Raw genomic sequence first — 14,278 nt, 5'->3', positions numbered from 1 at the left:
ACTCCCTAAAGCAATATTTTCAAGAATTTGTTATACAGCTAAGCAGAGGTTATGGCACAGCACACCACACCCCATTCAGGAAATCTGCATTACAAAGTTATTTGTTATCCTGCTTCTCTTCCTAATTAAAGCCACTAAAAAAAATTATCATGATCAAATTTTCAATGCAACAGGGATTATTGACTTTTTCATTCTTACTGATAAGAGTATTGAAAGACTGTGTAATTCTCACAACCATTTCTGAAACTCAGATGTTTCCCTGCAACACCAGAGGGAGGGAGGGAGGAATAATCCCCACACAAACACAAAAAAAAAGCAAGCTTCAAATTATCCTACATTAAGAGAACACTTACACACTGCTTATAGTTCTAGAGACTCCCAACTAAATTTCAGTTTCTGGTAAGGTCTATCATTTCTCAGAAATCCAGTTGAAAAATTCCTTATAAACTGAAGACAGTTAATTCCTCTTCCACAGAGATGATGACAACATTTATGCCATTAGTAGTCAGTGAGCTGGTATCACAAACTTGACTGGGTGCTTTCATCTGTTCTTGAGACATACCTATTCACATATGTAAGCATAAATTTCAGCTAAGCTTTGAAACAGACTACACAATAAAAGGCCTGTGAGAAGCTGTCCCCAAAACAAATGTATGGAGAGCCAGTGATACAGGTCCCCTAAAACAGAAAGCAAAAAAGAGGCATTTTCAAAATAAAGGAGATCACCATTCAAATGGTAGGGGATGAGTTTAAAATGAAAGCTACATTGACATAATAACCTTTTTGTACTGTTATTATGAAGAATTCAGCAACATATAAAGAGGTTCAAGTATTTAAAATAAGTTCCTGGAGTTTAATAAAAAGTTTATGAGTAAAGAGATACTTGAGATACTCTTCTACTAGCTAAAAACATGTAATACTTTGATACCATGGATTGCTAAACTGTGGTCCTCCACAGATGCAATTATTCACTTGGTACTGCTTCCACACTAGTATTTTGCTCCTGAAAAAACACCATGAGGGGGAAAAAAAAAAAAACAAACCACCAGTATTAGTATTCTTCCAGATAAGCAGGTTTTGTTTTATGTAATGGCTATTATTTGATTGCAAAAGAAAGAAGAGGCAGCCTACAGAAGGAAAATAAAGAAGAAACCCCTACAACATACCATCTTCCCCAGTTAGAAGTTTGAGCCTCTTGTTTGGTAAATGCACTCCAGCTCTTCAGTGCCATGTTTTGTCAGTGCTAAGAAAAGTACTTGTTTTAACTAGAGAACTGAGATATCTCAGCATAGTGTTGTAAAAGTCTCTGTCTCCAAGAGTGCTTCAAGTGCCCTGTCCAAAGTGTAGAAATTCCCATTCTAACCCTATTACTTAGTTTTCTCTTTTGCTATCATGATGTAATTTTATACCAACAATTAAAAATAGAAAAAGATAACAACCCTCTTCTTCACAAGTATTTTAATCGATTTTAACTGATTTTCTATAGTAGCTACCCTTCAAGTAAGTACTTGAAGTCTTTTTCTGCATATGATCAGCAAAAAGGCCACACATCAAGAAGGCAAGAACATGCATACACATCAGAAAGGTGTTAACTTAATTACATGTTAATGCACTTACCTGATTTGATTTTTCTACTGTGCTGCTGGGAACCTCTGTGGTATCCTTCACAAAAAAGTTATCTATAATGTGTCTCTCTGCACACTCCTGACCACAAATTGGACAACGTATAACACCAACTGGGGAGAAAAAACAAAATATCTGATTATGCTTGCACAACTTGAAATTTATCAAACAACTCCAAAGAGATCTTGTAAGAATAAATACTTTGAAAGGATGCTCTAATACTTTCTTGCCAATAATGTGTAGGAAACAAATAGTTAATTCTCATTTACCACTGAAGCAAACTTTTACATGTTATTCCCTGATGGTGTAATTTTTTTTTTTTCAAAACAAGGTCAAGCACCTTTTTGTTTCAATCCTATAAACAATTTGCCCTAATCTTACAGAATTCTCTCTAAGGAGAATGTAATTCCATTGACAATTTGTGGTTATAAAATGGATAAAATTAAACATTTATTAATGTGCCGTTATTAATTAGTGACATTGAGCAGTATTACACACACATACATGACAGCACACTGAGGAACAATTCTAAGACAGTAACATACTTAGACTTCTGGTCAAAGAAAGCTGAGAATCAGTAATTCAAAGAGTTAAACAATAGTTTTCTCAAGAGAATAAAAAGGACAAAGTCAAATTCAAAACTGAGGGTTCAACAGTGAGTAGACTAGACTGAAATGGAAAAGATCTATACAAATATTTTAAAGCAAACACCTTTCCTGGGTGCAGAAAACAGAATGTCTTATTAGCACTGAGGCTTGTTTATCATCCAGGGAAAAGTCTCTAAAATGCTACACGTTAACATCTTGCTTCAAGAAAACTATCACAGTCATTACCACCAAAAGAAGAAAAAAAATGAAGCTACGTTAGGTTGAATTAAACAGTTAGGATGTGGATGCAAAGCCTACAGTGGAAGTCATGTGAGGCCACACAGAGAGATTCTAGACCTACAGCTGCCATTTGAAGAGGCATGATTTTAGGGCCATAGGCACTGTTGAACCCAAAGAATTTAACACCAGTATATAATTCATCAGTTTAATATTTAACTAAACCAGCATAATCTTATTTCTGTTCCTGTTTCACTTTTACAATATAACATGGAATTACAAAAACTATTGAATATGTTCCTTTCTGTAAACAACATAATTTCTTATTGTAAGTGCTTCATACAAGACTTAGGTGACTTTTTCATAATGTTCTTCCAATACATGCTACAGACTTAACTGGCCAACCTACTATAAAGCAGTTCTCTAATAAAAGTCCACCAGTTTTACTAAATTAGCTCTTCATTCTGGAAATTTATCCAGCAGTTTTCCACTTGTGTGCAAGGCATTTCATTTTCATCTAAAAGGGTCTATGATGCTAATCCTGTGTTTATTACAACCGCAATTTTGCCAGTCTACATTTCAAGACATATCTGTGCAGCTTCCTATATTCTGGCTAAAACTTTTGCAATATTTTTTATACCACCATCATGAAGGATAATTAAGAAAACCTATTCTAGTATGTCAGGCAGTTAACAGAACTCCAAGTACTGAATTTCTCCTTTTATTAAGCAAATCAATTTACCACAGTAAAGAGGAGTCAAATCTCCTAATACTCAAGCTATATACATGCTGAAAAGAATATTTGTGATATTTTTCAACAGTACGAATTACAAACTATCCTCTGTTCCCTTGCTGCTCATTCTTGCCCCAATGAAGTATAGTGCTTGGGCCAACACAAGTGACTAGGTCGGTCTTTGCATGTGTTTGGGAGTGGAGTATAGGCAGAGAACGCATGGATGCATTTCTCCTGCTATCTTAAGCCTCACTTTCAGCCCCCGATCTGCTTCACTGACCAAATGCTTACACTGAAGCAACATGAGAAGCAGCACGAGAATGGGAAGGGGCCAACACCTCCACTGAAAATTAAACATGGAACCACAGAAACAGACCAGTTGTGTTAAGCTAAGTTTATAAATCAGCTTGAATTGAAAACATGGCAGGCAAGGATAGGGCAGGCAACAAGTTAGGAAACATGCTAATGAAAACCAAACGTTTCATTTTCATTTTCACTAACAGAATACTGCCAACTACCTGTTAAAGAGATCACTTAGAAACTCTAGACTGAGAAGGGAGAAGGAGAAAAGGAACACTACCCAAACCTCTCAGAATTCTCTGGAGAATTTTTTCTAGAATTCCTTTCAGTGTCTAGGTTTAAATCAAGGTTTTCTTCTGGAACTGTGTGTAGGTAAATTTGCTTTTGTTATAATCCCGGATTGATGACTGCTACACAAATCAGTTTTAGTCCAGGTTTAACCCACTTCAGGACCCTGGATTTCAGTGAAAACACCTAGTATCATGATCTCAGTGTAACTGTTACAAGCCCAGTTACACTGATACAGGCACAGCCTTTGTGGCACAAAACACCAACCAGCCAGGCAACATTCCTTTCAGGTCCCACTAATCTTAAAGTATCCAAGGTTCTTAGTACTGAACAACATAAACCATGTGTGTTATTTTCCTCTCCACTCTCTAGGTGGGAAATGGAAGGTGCAAGCAGAGTGCTCTGTACATGTTTTTTAACGTGTGCTGCATTTGAAACAAAAGGGTGATGGCAAATAAGAGTAGCTAATGAATTCGCGCATGTTTACTTCAGAACTTCAGCCTAGACACCTCAGAGACAATCTCACACAGATGAGCTGCACCTCAGCACTGGCATTTCTAACTGTGCTCCTTATCAGTAAACGAATAGTACAGTGGATCACCACACAGTCCTGCGGAACACGGCGAGGAGCTAGCAGTCCACCAGAACCCACATAATTAAGAGAGACACTAAGTTACTGGGCAGGAAAAATATGGTTTACAATGAACCCAGAGTTCAGAGCTTCCTATGGGAAAACAGAGGTAGAAGAGGAAAAACAATTATTATTTTGGAATTAAATGGAAAACACAGAAAAATACAAAACCAATGTACTCAAGGTTAAAAAAAAAGAACACTGATTATGTTCAAGTAAAAACACGCACTCTAATTTAGCAAACCTCGTGGAAAAAGTATCTCTGTTTCAACATTAGCATTTCTACTGACATTAGCAGTTACCTGTCATAATTAAGTACTAACGTTTTATATGGAAATAGCAATTTTGAAGTAAATTCTTACTTTGCAATACTGGTTACAGAATTCAGCTTTTTGTGTAAAATCATAAAACTACACATAGGCCAAGCAAAATTTTCAGCCCTTCATCCAATATAAATTTTACAGTTGTCAGCTAGCACAGATCCAATGGGATTTGAGTAATTTCATGTTATGTTGCTTACAGCCCAAAACACATCAGCACAACCTGAACACCATGCACCTGTAAACATCAAGCTGCAGAGAGTTATAAACAAGAAGTAGTGGGAACAGGAAAGTTACTGGATTTGTTCAGTATCCACTTCTGAAGATGACACAGAACATTTAATTTTTTTCATAGGCAGAGTCCTCTTTTAGAATAATATTCAGTCCAATAACATGATGAATCGGGCTTACATGTCCAGATTTTGGTAATGGAGGGCAAGAGGGCACTGCACAAGTGGCCTCTGTGAGAAGACACGAGGGGCTGCCCCCATGTCAGACAGAGCCAATTCTAGCCAGCTCCAAGCTGGCCAAAGCTGAACCCATCAGCAATGCTGGTTGGCGCCTCTTGTGTACGTGTTTTAGAAAGGGTTAAAAAAAAATGCTGTGCAACAGCAGCTAGGAAAGAGTAAGAAAAAGGTGAGAGAAACAGCCCTGCAGCCACCTAGGTCAGTGAAAACAGAGGGGGAGGAGGTGCTCCAGGTGCCAGCGCAGAAATTCCCCTGCAGCAAGCAGACCGTGGTGAAACAGATTGTCCCCCTGCAGCGCACAGAAAACCATGCGAGAGCGGGTATCCACACTGCAGCCTGTGGAGGGCCGCACGCTGCAGAGGTGGATATGCCCTGAGGGAAGCTGCAGCCTGAGGAAAGTCCACGCCAGAGCAGGTTCCCGGCAGGAGCTGCAGCCCATGGAGAGGTGCCCGTGCAGGGGCAGGTTTTCTGGCAGGAACTGTGGTCTGGATAGACTGGAGCGATGGGCTGAGGCAACTGTAGGAGCTTCAATAATGCCAAATGCAGGGGCTGCCCTTGGGCCACAACAACCTCCAGCAGCGCTACAGGCTTGGGGAGGAGTGGCTGGAGAGCTGCCAGTCAGAGAGGGACCTGGGGGTGCTGATTGACAGCTGGCTGAACAGAAGCCAGCAGTGTGCTCAGGTGGTCAAGAAGGCCAATGGCATCCTGGCTTGTGTCAGCAATAGCGTGGCCAGCAGGGACAGGGAAGGGATCTTACCCCTGTACTCTGCACTGGTGAGGCCGCACCTCGATTCCTGTGTTCAGTTTTGGGCCCCTCACTACAAAAAGGACATTGAGTTACTCGAACATGTCCAGAGAAGGGCAACGGAGCTGGTGCAGGGTCTGGAGCACAGGTCTGATGGGGAGCGGCTGAGGGTACTGGGGGTGTTTAGTCTGGAGAAGAGGAGGCTGAGGGTAAACGTCACCCTCTTACAGCTACCTGAAAGGAAGCTGCAGAGAGCTGGGGATGAACCTCTTTAGCCTGGTAGAAAGAGACAGGACAAGAGGTAATGGCCTCAAGTTGCGCCAGGGAAAGTTCAGGCTAGATATCAGGAAGCATTTCTTTTACAGAACGGGTGGTTGAGCGTTGGAATGTGCTGCCCAGGGAGGTGGTGGAGTCCCCATCCCTGGAGGTGTTCAAGAGTAGGGTCGATTGAGAGCTTAAGGATATGCTGTAGGTGGGAACTGTGCTAGGTGAATCGTTGGACTAGATCTCCAGGGTCCTTTCCAACCTAGATGAATCTGTAGGGGGGACACACTGGAGCACCCTGTTCCTGAAGGACTGTATCCCATGAGAGGGACCCCACACCAGAGCAGGGAACAAGACGGAGCAGCAGAGAGGAAGGTTATAAACTGACCCCAACCCCCATTCCCCATCCAGGCTCCACCTAAGGAAGGAGGTAAAGTCAGGAATGAAGGAATGAAGTCGAAATGAGTTGGGAAGGGGTGGTTGGGTTTTTTTAGTTTATTTTTGTGTTTGTTTCTCACTCTCCAAATCTATTTAATTGGCAATGCATTAATCTTTTTCATGTTGAATCTGTTTTGCCTATAATGGTAATGGACAAGCAATCTCCCTGTCTTTATTTGTCCTGATGAAGGGGAGGAGAGTAAGCAGCTTGGTAGGCCTCTGGCAGCCAGCCAGGGTTAACTCACCACACCATAAGCCTTAGGAGACAGACCTTAATGGCTCTGGGGGTTGGTCTGCTTGCAATTTTTGGTTGGTTTGGGGATCCAGTTGTTTGCTTTTTTTAAAGCTAATGCTAAAACTCAAATTCTAACTTAGCTGACAAGAAAAATGAAGTAGAGCTGAAGGAGATGCTGGTGGGTATGTAACTTTGCAAGTTTGTCCTGGTTCAGCCAGGATAAAGTTTTCCCAAGCAGAGAGAGAGGGGGAAGGGATCTCCAGCAGGGTTATTCATACCATGCTGACGTCAGGTCCAGGGGCGGAACCTTTTCCTTGCTCTTTGACGGGCTCGGGAGGGAACTTTGCTTTCCATAAACCAGCTAGCGGTATTTCTCTGTATATTGTTTGTCTTGTTCACTGTTATTGCTGTTTATTGTTGTTACCATTGATACTGTTGTTGTTCAGATTGTTCTATCACTCTGTTGTATTAAATTTCTTGTTATTTTAGCCGGGGTCTGTGTCTAACTTCCAGCCCGACCGGCGCAGGTGAGGGAGGGGCAACGGCAACGCGCTCTCTCATCCCGGCAAGGCTTAAATCTTGCACAGTTTTATAGAGAGAAGACAAGTGCACTCTGTCATGTTGAGGCCTTAGAGAGGTGTAGAGAATTCATAACCTCATGCCCAATACAATATGTACCACTTCAGAGGTTTAATCCTTATTCGAATCCTTAATTAGAATATTGCTAACAATGTAGATCTTATGCTTTTTCCTTTTCCCAAGTAAAAAGGATTCTGAAGTGTACTGAGTGTCACTGTTCTCAGACTAGTCTACTAGATGACACCATATATGACAGCAATGTAAGAGAAATTTTATTTAAAAGATAGCAGGAAAACTCAGATGCATGCTAGAGTGTTTTCGTATCAACAATAAAAATGGAAACAGTGTACAATAAATATTAACCTATTAAAACTGTCAAGTCATTAATATATTACTCCTACTCTCTCAAATCATATTATAATATGCTTTTTATGTACAGTGATGATTTGATAAAGGAATCACAGACATGGTTTAAAACCCTTTTTTCCTCACCCAGTTTTCTGATACAAAGGCTTAACTGAGACCATGGACAAGTATCCCTTCCTAGGTCCTGTGGTAGTAACAAAACACAACACTGCACGCTAAGGATTACTATTCTCCCCAAACTACTAATAGACATGCTACAGGAGTTTGACTTCTTTTGGTGCATAAGAATTCAAGTTGGTTTAAAGTCATAACTGACAAATAGTATTAAGACAGATGGTTGAAACAAACACAGGAGCACACATATAAGCTTTTTGCTAACAAGCCAACAGGTACTGTGGTAAGCAATTAACTCTTAACTTTTTTGAACAACGAAAAGGCCAATTATATTTTCCAAAGACATTTCTGCTTCATCAAACAGTTACAATAACTTACAGAAAGAAGGAATACAATACAAAGGCACATTAACATAGCCCCAACATTTTCTTACTGCATTCCATGTAAGTATTTGATTTTAGTTTTCATTGGTACACCTTTTTTCCTCAAACATTTAATTATTTTAAATTGTTCCTTAAGCATGCATAGAATGCAATTTCTAAATTAATCTCTGAATTAATTAACGTTACCCTCAGGTCCTCTGCTAGACACTTCCCTAGTGCTACAATGAATCAATATTTTGTTTCAAAAAAAAGTGTTACATTTGGAAGCAGTCATGCAACAGATTTTTAACTATGCTTCATCTTAATGCCAGCATTTCCTTCCTCTTGTTTCCAGACACTTGCTTCCTGAATTGTGCTACAATTTACTTCAGTAAATATAAAAGATGTAAGTATAGTACAGTAAGTATATAGTACAAGTAAGTATACAGTAAGTATAAGATGGGAACCCTAGCTATTATACTATGGTCCGTTCAAGAAGATTCAAATTCTGAGTAGCAAGATATTAAAAGCCATGAAGTTAACGTCCTTGTATAAATTGGTCAGGAAACTTCTAATGAAACTATAAAATCACACTATGTCATCAAGACAAAAACAAACACTATGTCATCAAGACAAAAACTACATTATTGCTTTAAAGAGGGGGAAAAAAATTCCCCAAACTATTTGCTGTTCATTATCCCCTCCCCCCAAATACCCAGTTTTGCTAAAAGGAATGAGGGCAAAAGGGAAGAAAAAAAATCTAGCAAGCTTCAGCACAGAACATTGTTAATCTACACACTGTGGGATGATATAATGAAGTTTCACTAATCCAAAAATTACTTCTGCAATTGATATTTGCTCTACTGAGTCTATATTCAAGTACATTATGAAGTCAGCCCAAAACCTAGTATTTTCACAAAAGACAAAACCCCGGTATCTTTAAATAAGAGCTGTTGGAGCAATTATAATGCAGCAGCATCAGAAACAGCATCAGATTCAGGTCTGCATTTTGATTAACATTGTTCAGGTTAAGCATATTTCTGGATGGTAAGGCTTTACCATTTAACCTGATTAAACTGGGGGTAAGGAGGACCTCTAATTCCACATTAATGTTCTGATGCTCAACTAACTCTTGACCCAATCAAAGAGCTTTGACATATTTGTGTGTGAAGTGAACAATATATTTAGGGGGCTTCCAAGATCAGGGTAATTTTTAAGTGAACAAAGTAATTTCCCTTCCTGAATATTCTCTGAAAGATGACTTGCTACGATAGCAAATTACCAGAAATAAAGAGTTGACACTTGGTATTTTTAATGTCATTTCCTTTCAGAATGTCTGCTGTTGCACTACATTCTAGTGACATGGGGAATATCTGAGAAAAACAAATCTAGTATTACTTAGAAGAGGAAACAAGTTGAGATCAAACTACCTTTCCTATTCCTCCTTAGAGTGGGGAGGATAGGGGATTGGGCAAGGGTGACCTTACATTTCCTAAAATTGCCTGAAGTAGAATCACCTACCATCATCTACTGGAGTTTAAAGCAAACAAACACCAAACCCAATCAGTGACTCCAGCCCACCAGAGCAGCTACAATAGTTAACCAGTGACCTTCAGCCAGTAGGTTCATTTTTGACTAGACTTACCCCTCCCCAACTGCCTGTTTGTTTCAAACCCTATGCTTCCCTCTCAACCTTCTGTCAAGCTTCAGTCAGTTGTCAGCTGACTTGCCATCCTTCCTTCCAATTTAGAATATTCGATTCTACAGAACCTCATTTTCTCTAGTGGTTAACAAGAAACCTATTTCTGGTTAGAACCAGAAAAGAATCATCTGCATTATTCACATGAAGTGCAATCTACTGCTTCCAGCCCTGTAGTGCCCATAACAATGGGACAAATGCACAGGGAGAAGAGAACCAAGAAAAACCTACAGGATTCATCTGTAAAATAATTAAAAACTTCAGTGTGTTTGGGCCTGAAGCACTGCAAGGTTTAGTGGATGTGAACCTGAAAAGAAAAAGCATTTAAGAAGTAGAGAGCACCAAAAAAAAAAAAAAAAAAAAAAAAATAGATAAGGTTCTTAGCACTTACTGAATCTTCAAAAAGGTAACACTGCAAGGACAAAGATAATACGCATGGAAACGCCTTTCACTGAAAACTGTCTCATTTTACATGGGCTTAAGTTTTCAAATTTAAGAATCCTAACAAGAATTGCATAGTTTGCTCTCTCTCTTAATAACCGATTATGTAAGTATCTTCATTCAAAGGTATAAAACAAAGAAATCCATTGTCTATCAAGCAGGAAGAGAGGCTTGAAACTTTCTCTTCCTGTGTCTGTGCACTGACAAGCTGAGGGATAACCTAAGTCCAGGTAGGCAATCCACTGAGCTTTGAGAGTAGATAAGTATTTCTAATCTTGTCAATTTGCAACTGTTAAGTGTCTAACTTGAAACCACTTCCAGAAATAAAATTTTAAAAGCATTCTTACCTGTTTGTTCTTGCTCAGAAGAATGACTTTCAAGTGTCAAGGTTTACTTTTGTCAAAAAAATATTTTTTTTCTTGATGGAGCAAGCATTTCCAGAATGCTCCAATGGGCAGGTGAAAACATATTACTTAATTTGGGAGGAGTTCCATAATCACCATCATGATTATCATGATAATGGTAAGTGATAAGATCTCAAATTTTCATCTACTCCTTCCTGCTAGGATAGGTATTTATGCAGCTGTACCAAGAGCACATGGCTCTTGAGGATGAGTAGAGGGAAGACTCCCACCCTTTTTAGCAGCAGCATCCATTCATATAAAAATCAAGCAGGTGCAGAACCTCACATTTGGCTCTGATTGACCCAGGCCTGGACACTATGTTGCTAACAAAAGTAATGATGCTGGCTCCCATGCCCAGTCATTTCTATCCCATGCCAGCACAAGATTTATGCTACCAGGCAGTGAGCTGGATTGGGGGAATGATGTGGATTAAATAGGTTTGTGCCAGGAGAGATGAGTTAGTTTCCATCATAACAGTTCTCACTGGCTACAGACTCACAGTGCCTTTTTAAAGAATGCCAGCCTGCATTTTAGGTATAGGGGAAGCCATGGCACATTCTTACTCCTCTTTACAAGTTACACACTGCATCCACAGTAATGGCATCTCAAACCACTCAGTAGAATGGATTTACAGCATGTGCTGTATTATTTCCAACTCAGTTTTTAATTTCCTGGGAGTATATTTGAGACTACTTGAACCATCCTGAGACAACAGGAGGAGATTGCTGTGGTCTGCCCCAGTTTTGGCTCATTTGCATCTTCACTTTATTGAACAGGTTTCAGAGTCAATTTAACAAAGCCACTGGATAATCATTTGTGGATCCAAAAGGGTTTGTTTTGGTTTTGGTTGGTTGGGTTTTTTTATAGATGCAAAGTACTTTACTAGAAAAGGAGGGCCTGAGGGTTCCCTTTCTTCAGCACAGATCAGTCAAAAAAAATTACTAGTTTTGTGAAAGACAGCTCTTTATTAAATAGAGTCCTTGGAAGCAACTGGTAACTAATTTTCCCTAAAATGACAGAGTCGTTACAGAATAAATTAATTAGGCTTGCATAAGGCAATTTTCCTTGGTTTTACAGAAGTCTTGCTTGAAATTTTAACTATATGGATTTCAGAACAGAAAATACTAACAACGAGTCACACAAGCAGTTAATTTTTTTTTAAAAATGGACAGGCTAGTTAACACTAAGAGAAGGTATGTCAGAGACTGAAGACAGTGGCAGCTATAAGATTTTTAGCATAGCTACATAGAAAATTAGAGCACTTCAATTATGACCTACAGAATGTTTTCTCCTCTCACTGTGAATGTAGACACCATTAATATTTGCAAGGTTTTTCAATAAAATGCATGGGGTTGAGGGTAAACCGGTTATATTTACACAGGTCATGTTTTTCTGTTAAAAACAAACACTTAGAAAACTTAATTTGAGAGACGATATCATGTGCAGTAACGTCTGAATCAATTTTAAAAGTAATTACTGCTTTCCTCTTGTTTCTCATTAAGCCAATACTGCTGCTGCAAAATTGGCAACTTCTTCAAACCAGTTTGTTCCAGAAAAAGCTGCTCCTATCTAGTTCTGACAGCCTGCTGCTGCTAGTGGAGGGGAGATAGGTTAAACCAACAAGCAAGCGCATCTCAAGGGGAAACTGGCACTCACTGCCAAAACATAAACATGCAAAGCAACCACCAATCTAGCAGATAAGTTTATTAAAACCTGAATGCTTTATTTACCACCCTTTAAAATGTAAATAGATGAAAACTAGACAAAGACTACTAGCTGTAATCCCCCCCTCTGGAAGAGTGTTACAGGCCAGTTTTTATGCTGCAGTGCATTGGCTTTCTTGGAAAGCACTGCAGAGCTGAATTAAAATATTTCAGCTGCTCTGTGAAATGGTTCATTGTTTTTGCTATACATGCCCAATCTTCAAACATTTCAAATATCACATATAAGACTCCAAAAACTAAATTTTGCAAAGGTTGACTCTCCAGCCACTTCTGAATATCTTAAAAAATTCTGAAAGGAGAGTTTATGTTCACATTAAAGTCTGTCCAATGCCTTTCCTTCAACAACACAATTCTAAGAAGTGTCATAATGGTAACAACAGGAAATACTGCTATTGGGGGATAGACACTATTTAAGTACAAGGTGATGGAATAAAAAAAAAAACCTTCACTGTCTTGCAAAGAACATGCTTAAACAGTGATGCAGAAGCCACAAACAATTATGCCAATTGTCACTGCTGACTGTGATGAGCGTTTCTTTCATCAAAATTAAAATACATTCTTTCAAGTCCTGAAATTGTCAAGTATTTCCAACTTATAGGTAATTAATTCAAGCATACAAGATGCAAGGATTTTTAAGATTCAGTGACATTCTTGCATCATTTTCTCTGAGCAGCCTAGTATTTAATTTTTAAAGTTGCTAACAGTTTAAACGTTGGTTTTGTTATAAATTGAGACCACAATGGATCATAATCCAATTAAAATTTTATTAATTATAGCAAGTAGAATATGAGCAAATACAGCGCTGGACGGCAGGGGAGTCTGCGCTCCGCCAACTGCCGTACTGAGCAGTTCAAACAGTCCCTTTTTATACATCTTTACTTCGGTGTTCATGAAGTAGTGGAGGTACTCTGCGCATGCTTCAGTTGTTGTTAGGGGGTCGTTTTCTGCCTCCTGGTGGTCGTTGAGGCTGAAGTAAGAAGTCTTCCTCCTTTGTCCCATAGTTGACCCCTGTCCTGTTTCTGTCGGTTCCTGGACATCTGGCAGTTATCTTGCACAAGCGGTATCTGGTTTAGTTTGTATAAGCGATTGCGGTTATCCTATCTTACACAAGTGGTGTCTGGTAGCTGTTTGCATAAGCGATTTCATATCTTTTGTTGCCTAGCCTTTACATTGAGCTTAACATAAATCTTAATAAACAATACCCTAGTCCATAGTTTCTCACAGTTTAATGCTGTCTAGATTTATACATTCTACTAAAATACCATTTTGCAGACACTCTAGGATCTTGCCAACAGTGCTCAAGTCCATTGTATCCATGTGCTTCTGGACAAGGAAATTAACACCTTTCTTCCTGCATAGCAAGATGTTAGCATGTTGTAATTACTATTTAAAAAAAGATCACTGGGGTAAAAAATTTCTGTTGCCAGAAACTCTGGTAAGGAGATGGACCCTGCCTTAAGAATTGTGAGCACCACAGAGCTAGTAGACATTTCTTTGTTGCAAGAAATTTCATACTCTGCTCTTCATCTTTTAGAGTGCTCATGTACTACCTGACAGTTCAGTAGTTGCAGTACAATGCATCTATTACCAGAAATGATAGTTATAAAAAAGTAGGTAAGCAGATGGGTAGTTGGAGCCAGTCACAAGCCAAGGAACCAAGACATTCTGGAAGAGACTGAAGGAGTTGGCTCCTTTTACCCTCTGCTGAAAAGATGAAAACT

General features: G+C 39.2%; 1 protein-coding gene across 1 annotated transcript in view; it reads right to left on the bottom strand.

The window, feature by feature from the left end:
* Nucleotides 1-13,556, bottom strand: part of TRIM24 (tripartite motif containing 24) — a 51,777-nt gene extending 38,221 nt beyond the window's left edge. The window contains exons 1-2 of the mRNA XM_026863861.1: nucleotides 13,437-13,556; nucleotides 1,618-1,776 (exon numbers count right to left, since the gene is read on the bottom strand). Coding sequence (XP_026719662.1) covers nucleotides 1,618-1,776; nucleotides 13,437-13,556 — 279 coding nt within the window. The remainder of the gene's footprint in view (nucleotides 1-1,617; nucleotides 1,777-13,436) is intronic.
* Nucleotides 13,557-14,278: the final 722 nt, after the last annotated feature.

The sequence above is a fragment of the Athene cunicularia genome, assembly GCF_003259725.1.
Source record: "Athene cunicularia isolate RWA chromosome 1 unlocalized genomic scaffold, athCun1 chr1_part2, whole genome shotgun sequence".
Lineage (NCBI taxonomy): Eukaryota > Metazoa > Chordata > Aves > Strigiformes > Strigidae > Athene > Athene cunicularia.
The sequence above is the reverse complement of the archived record's forward strand: the minus strand, read 5'-3'. Positions and strand labels throughout refer to the sequence as shown.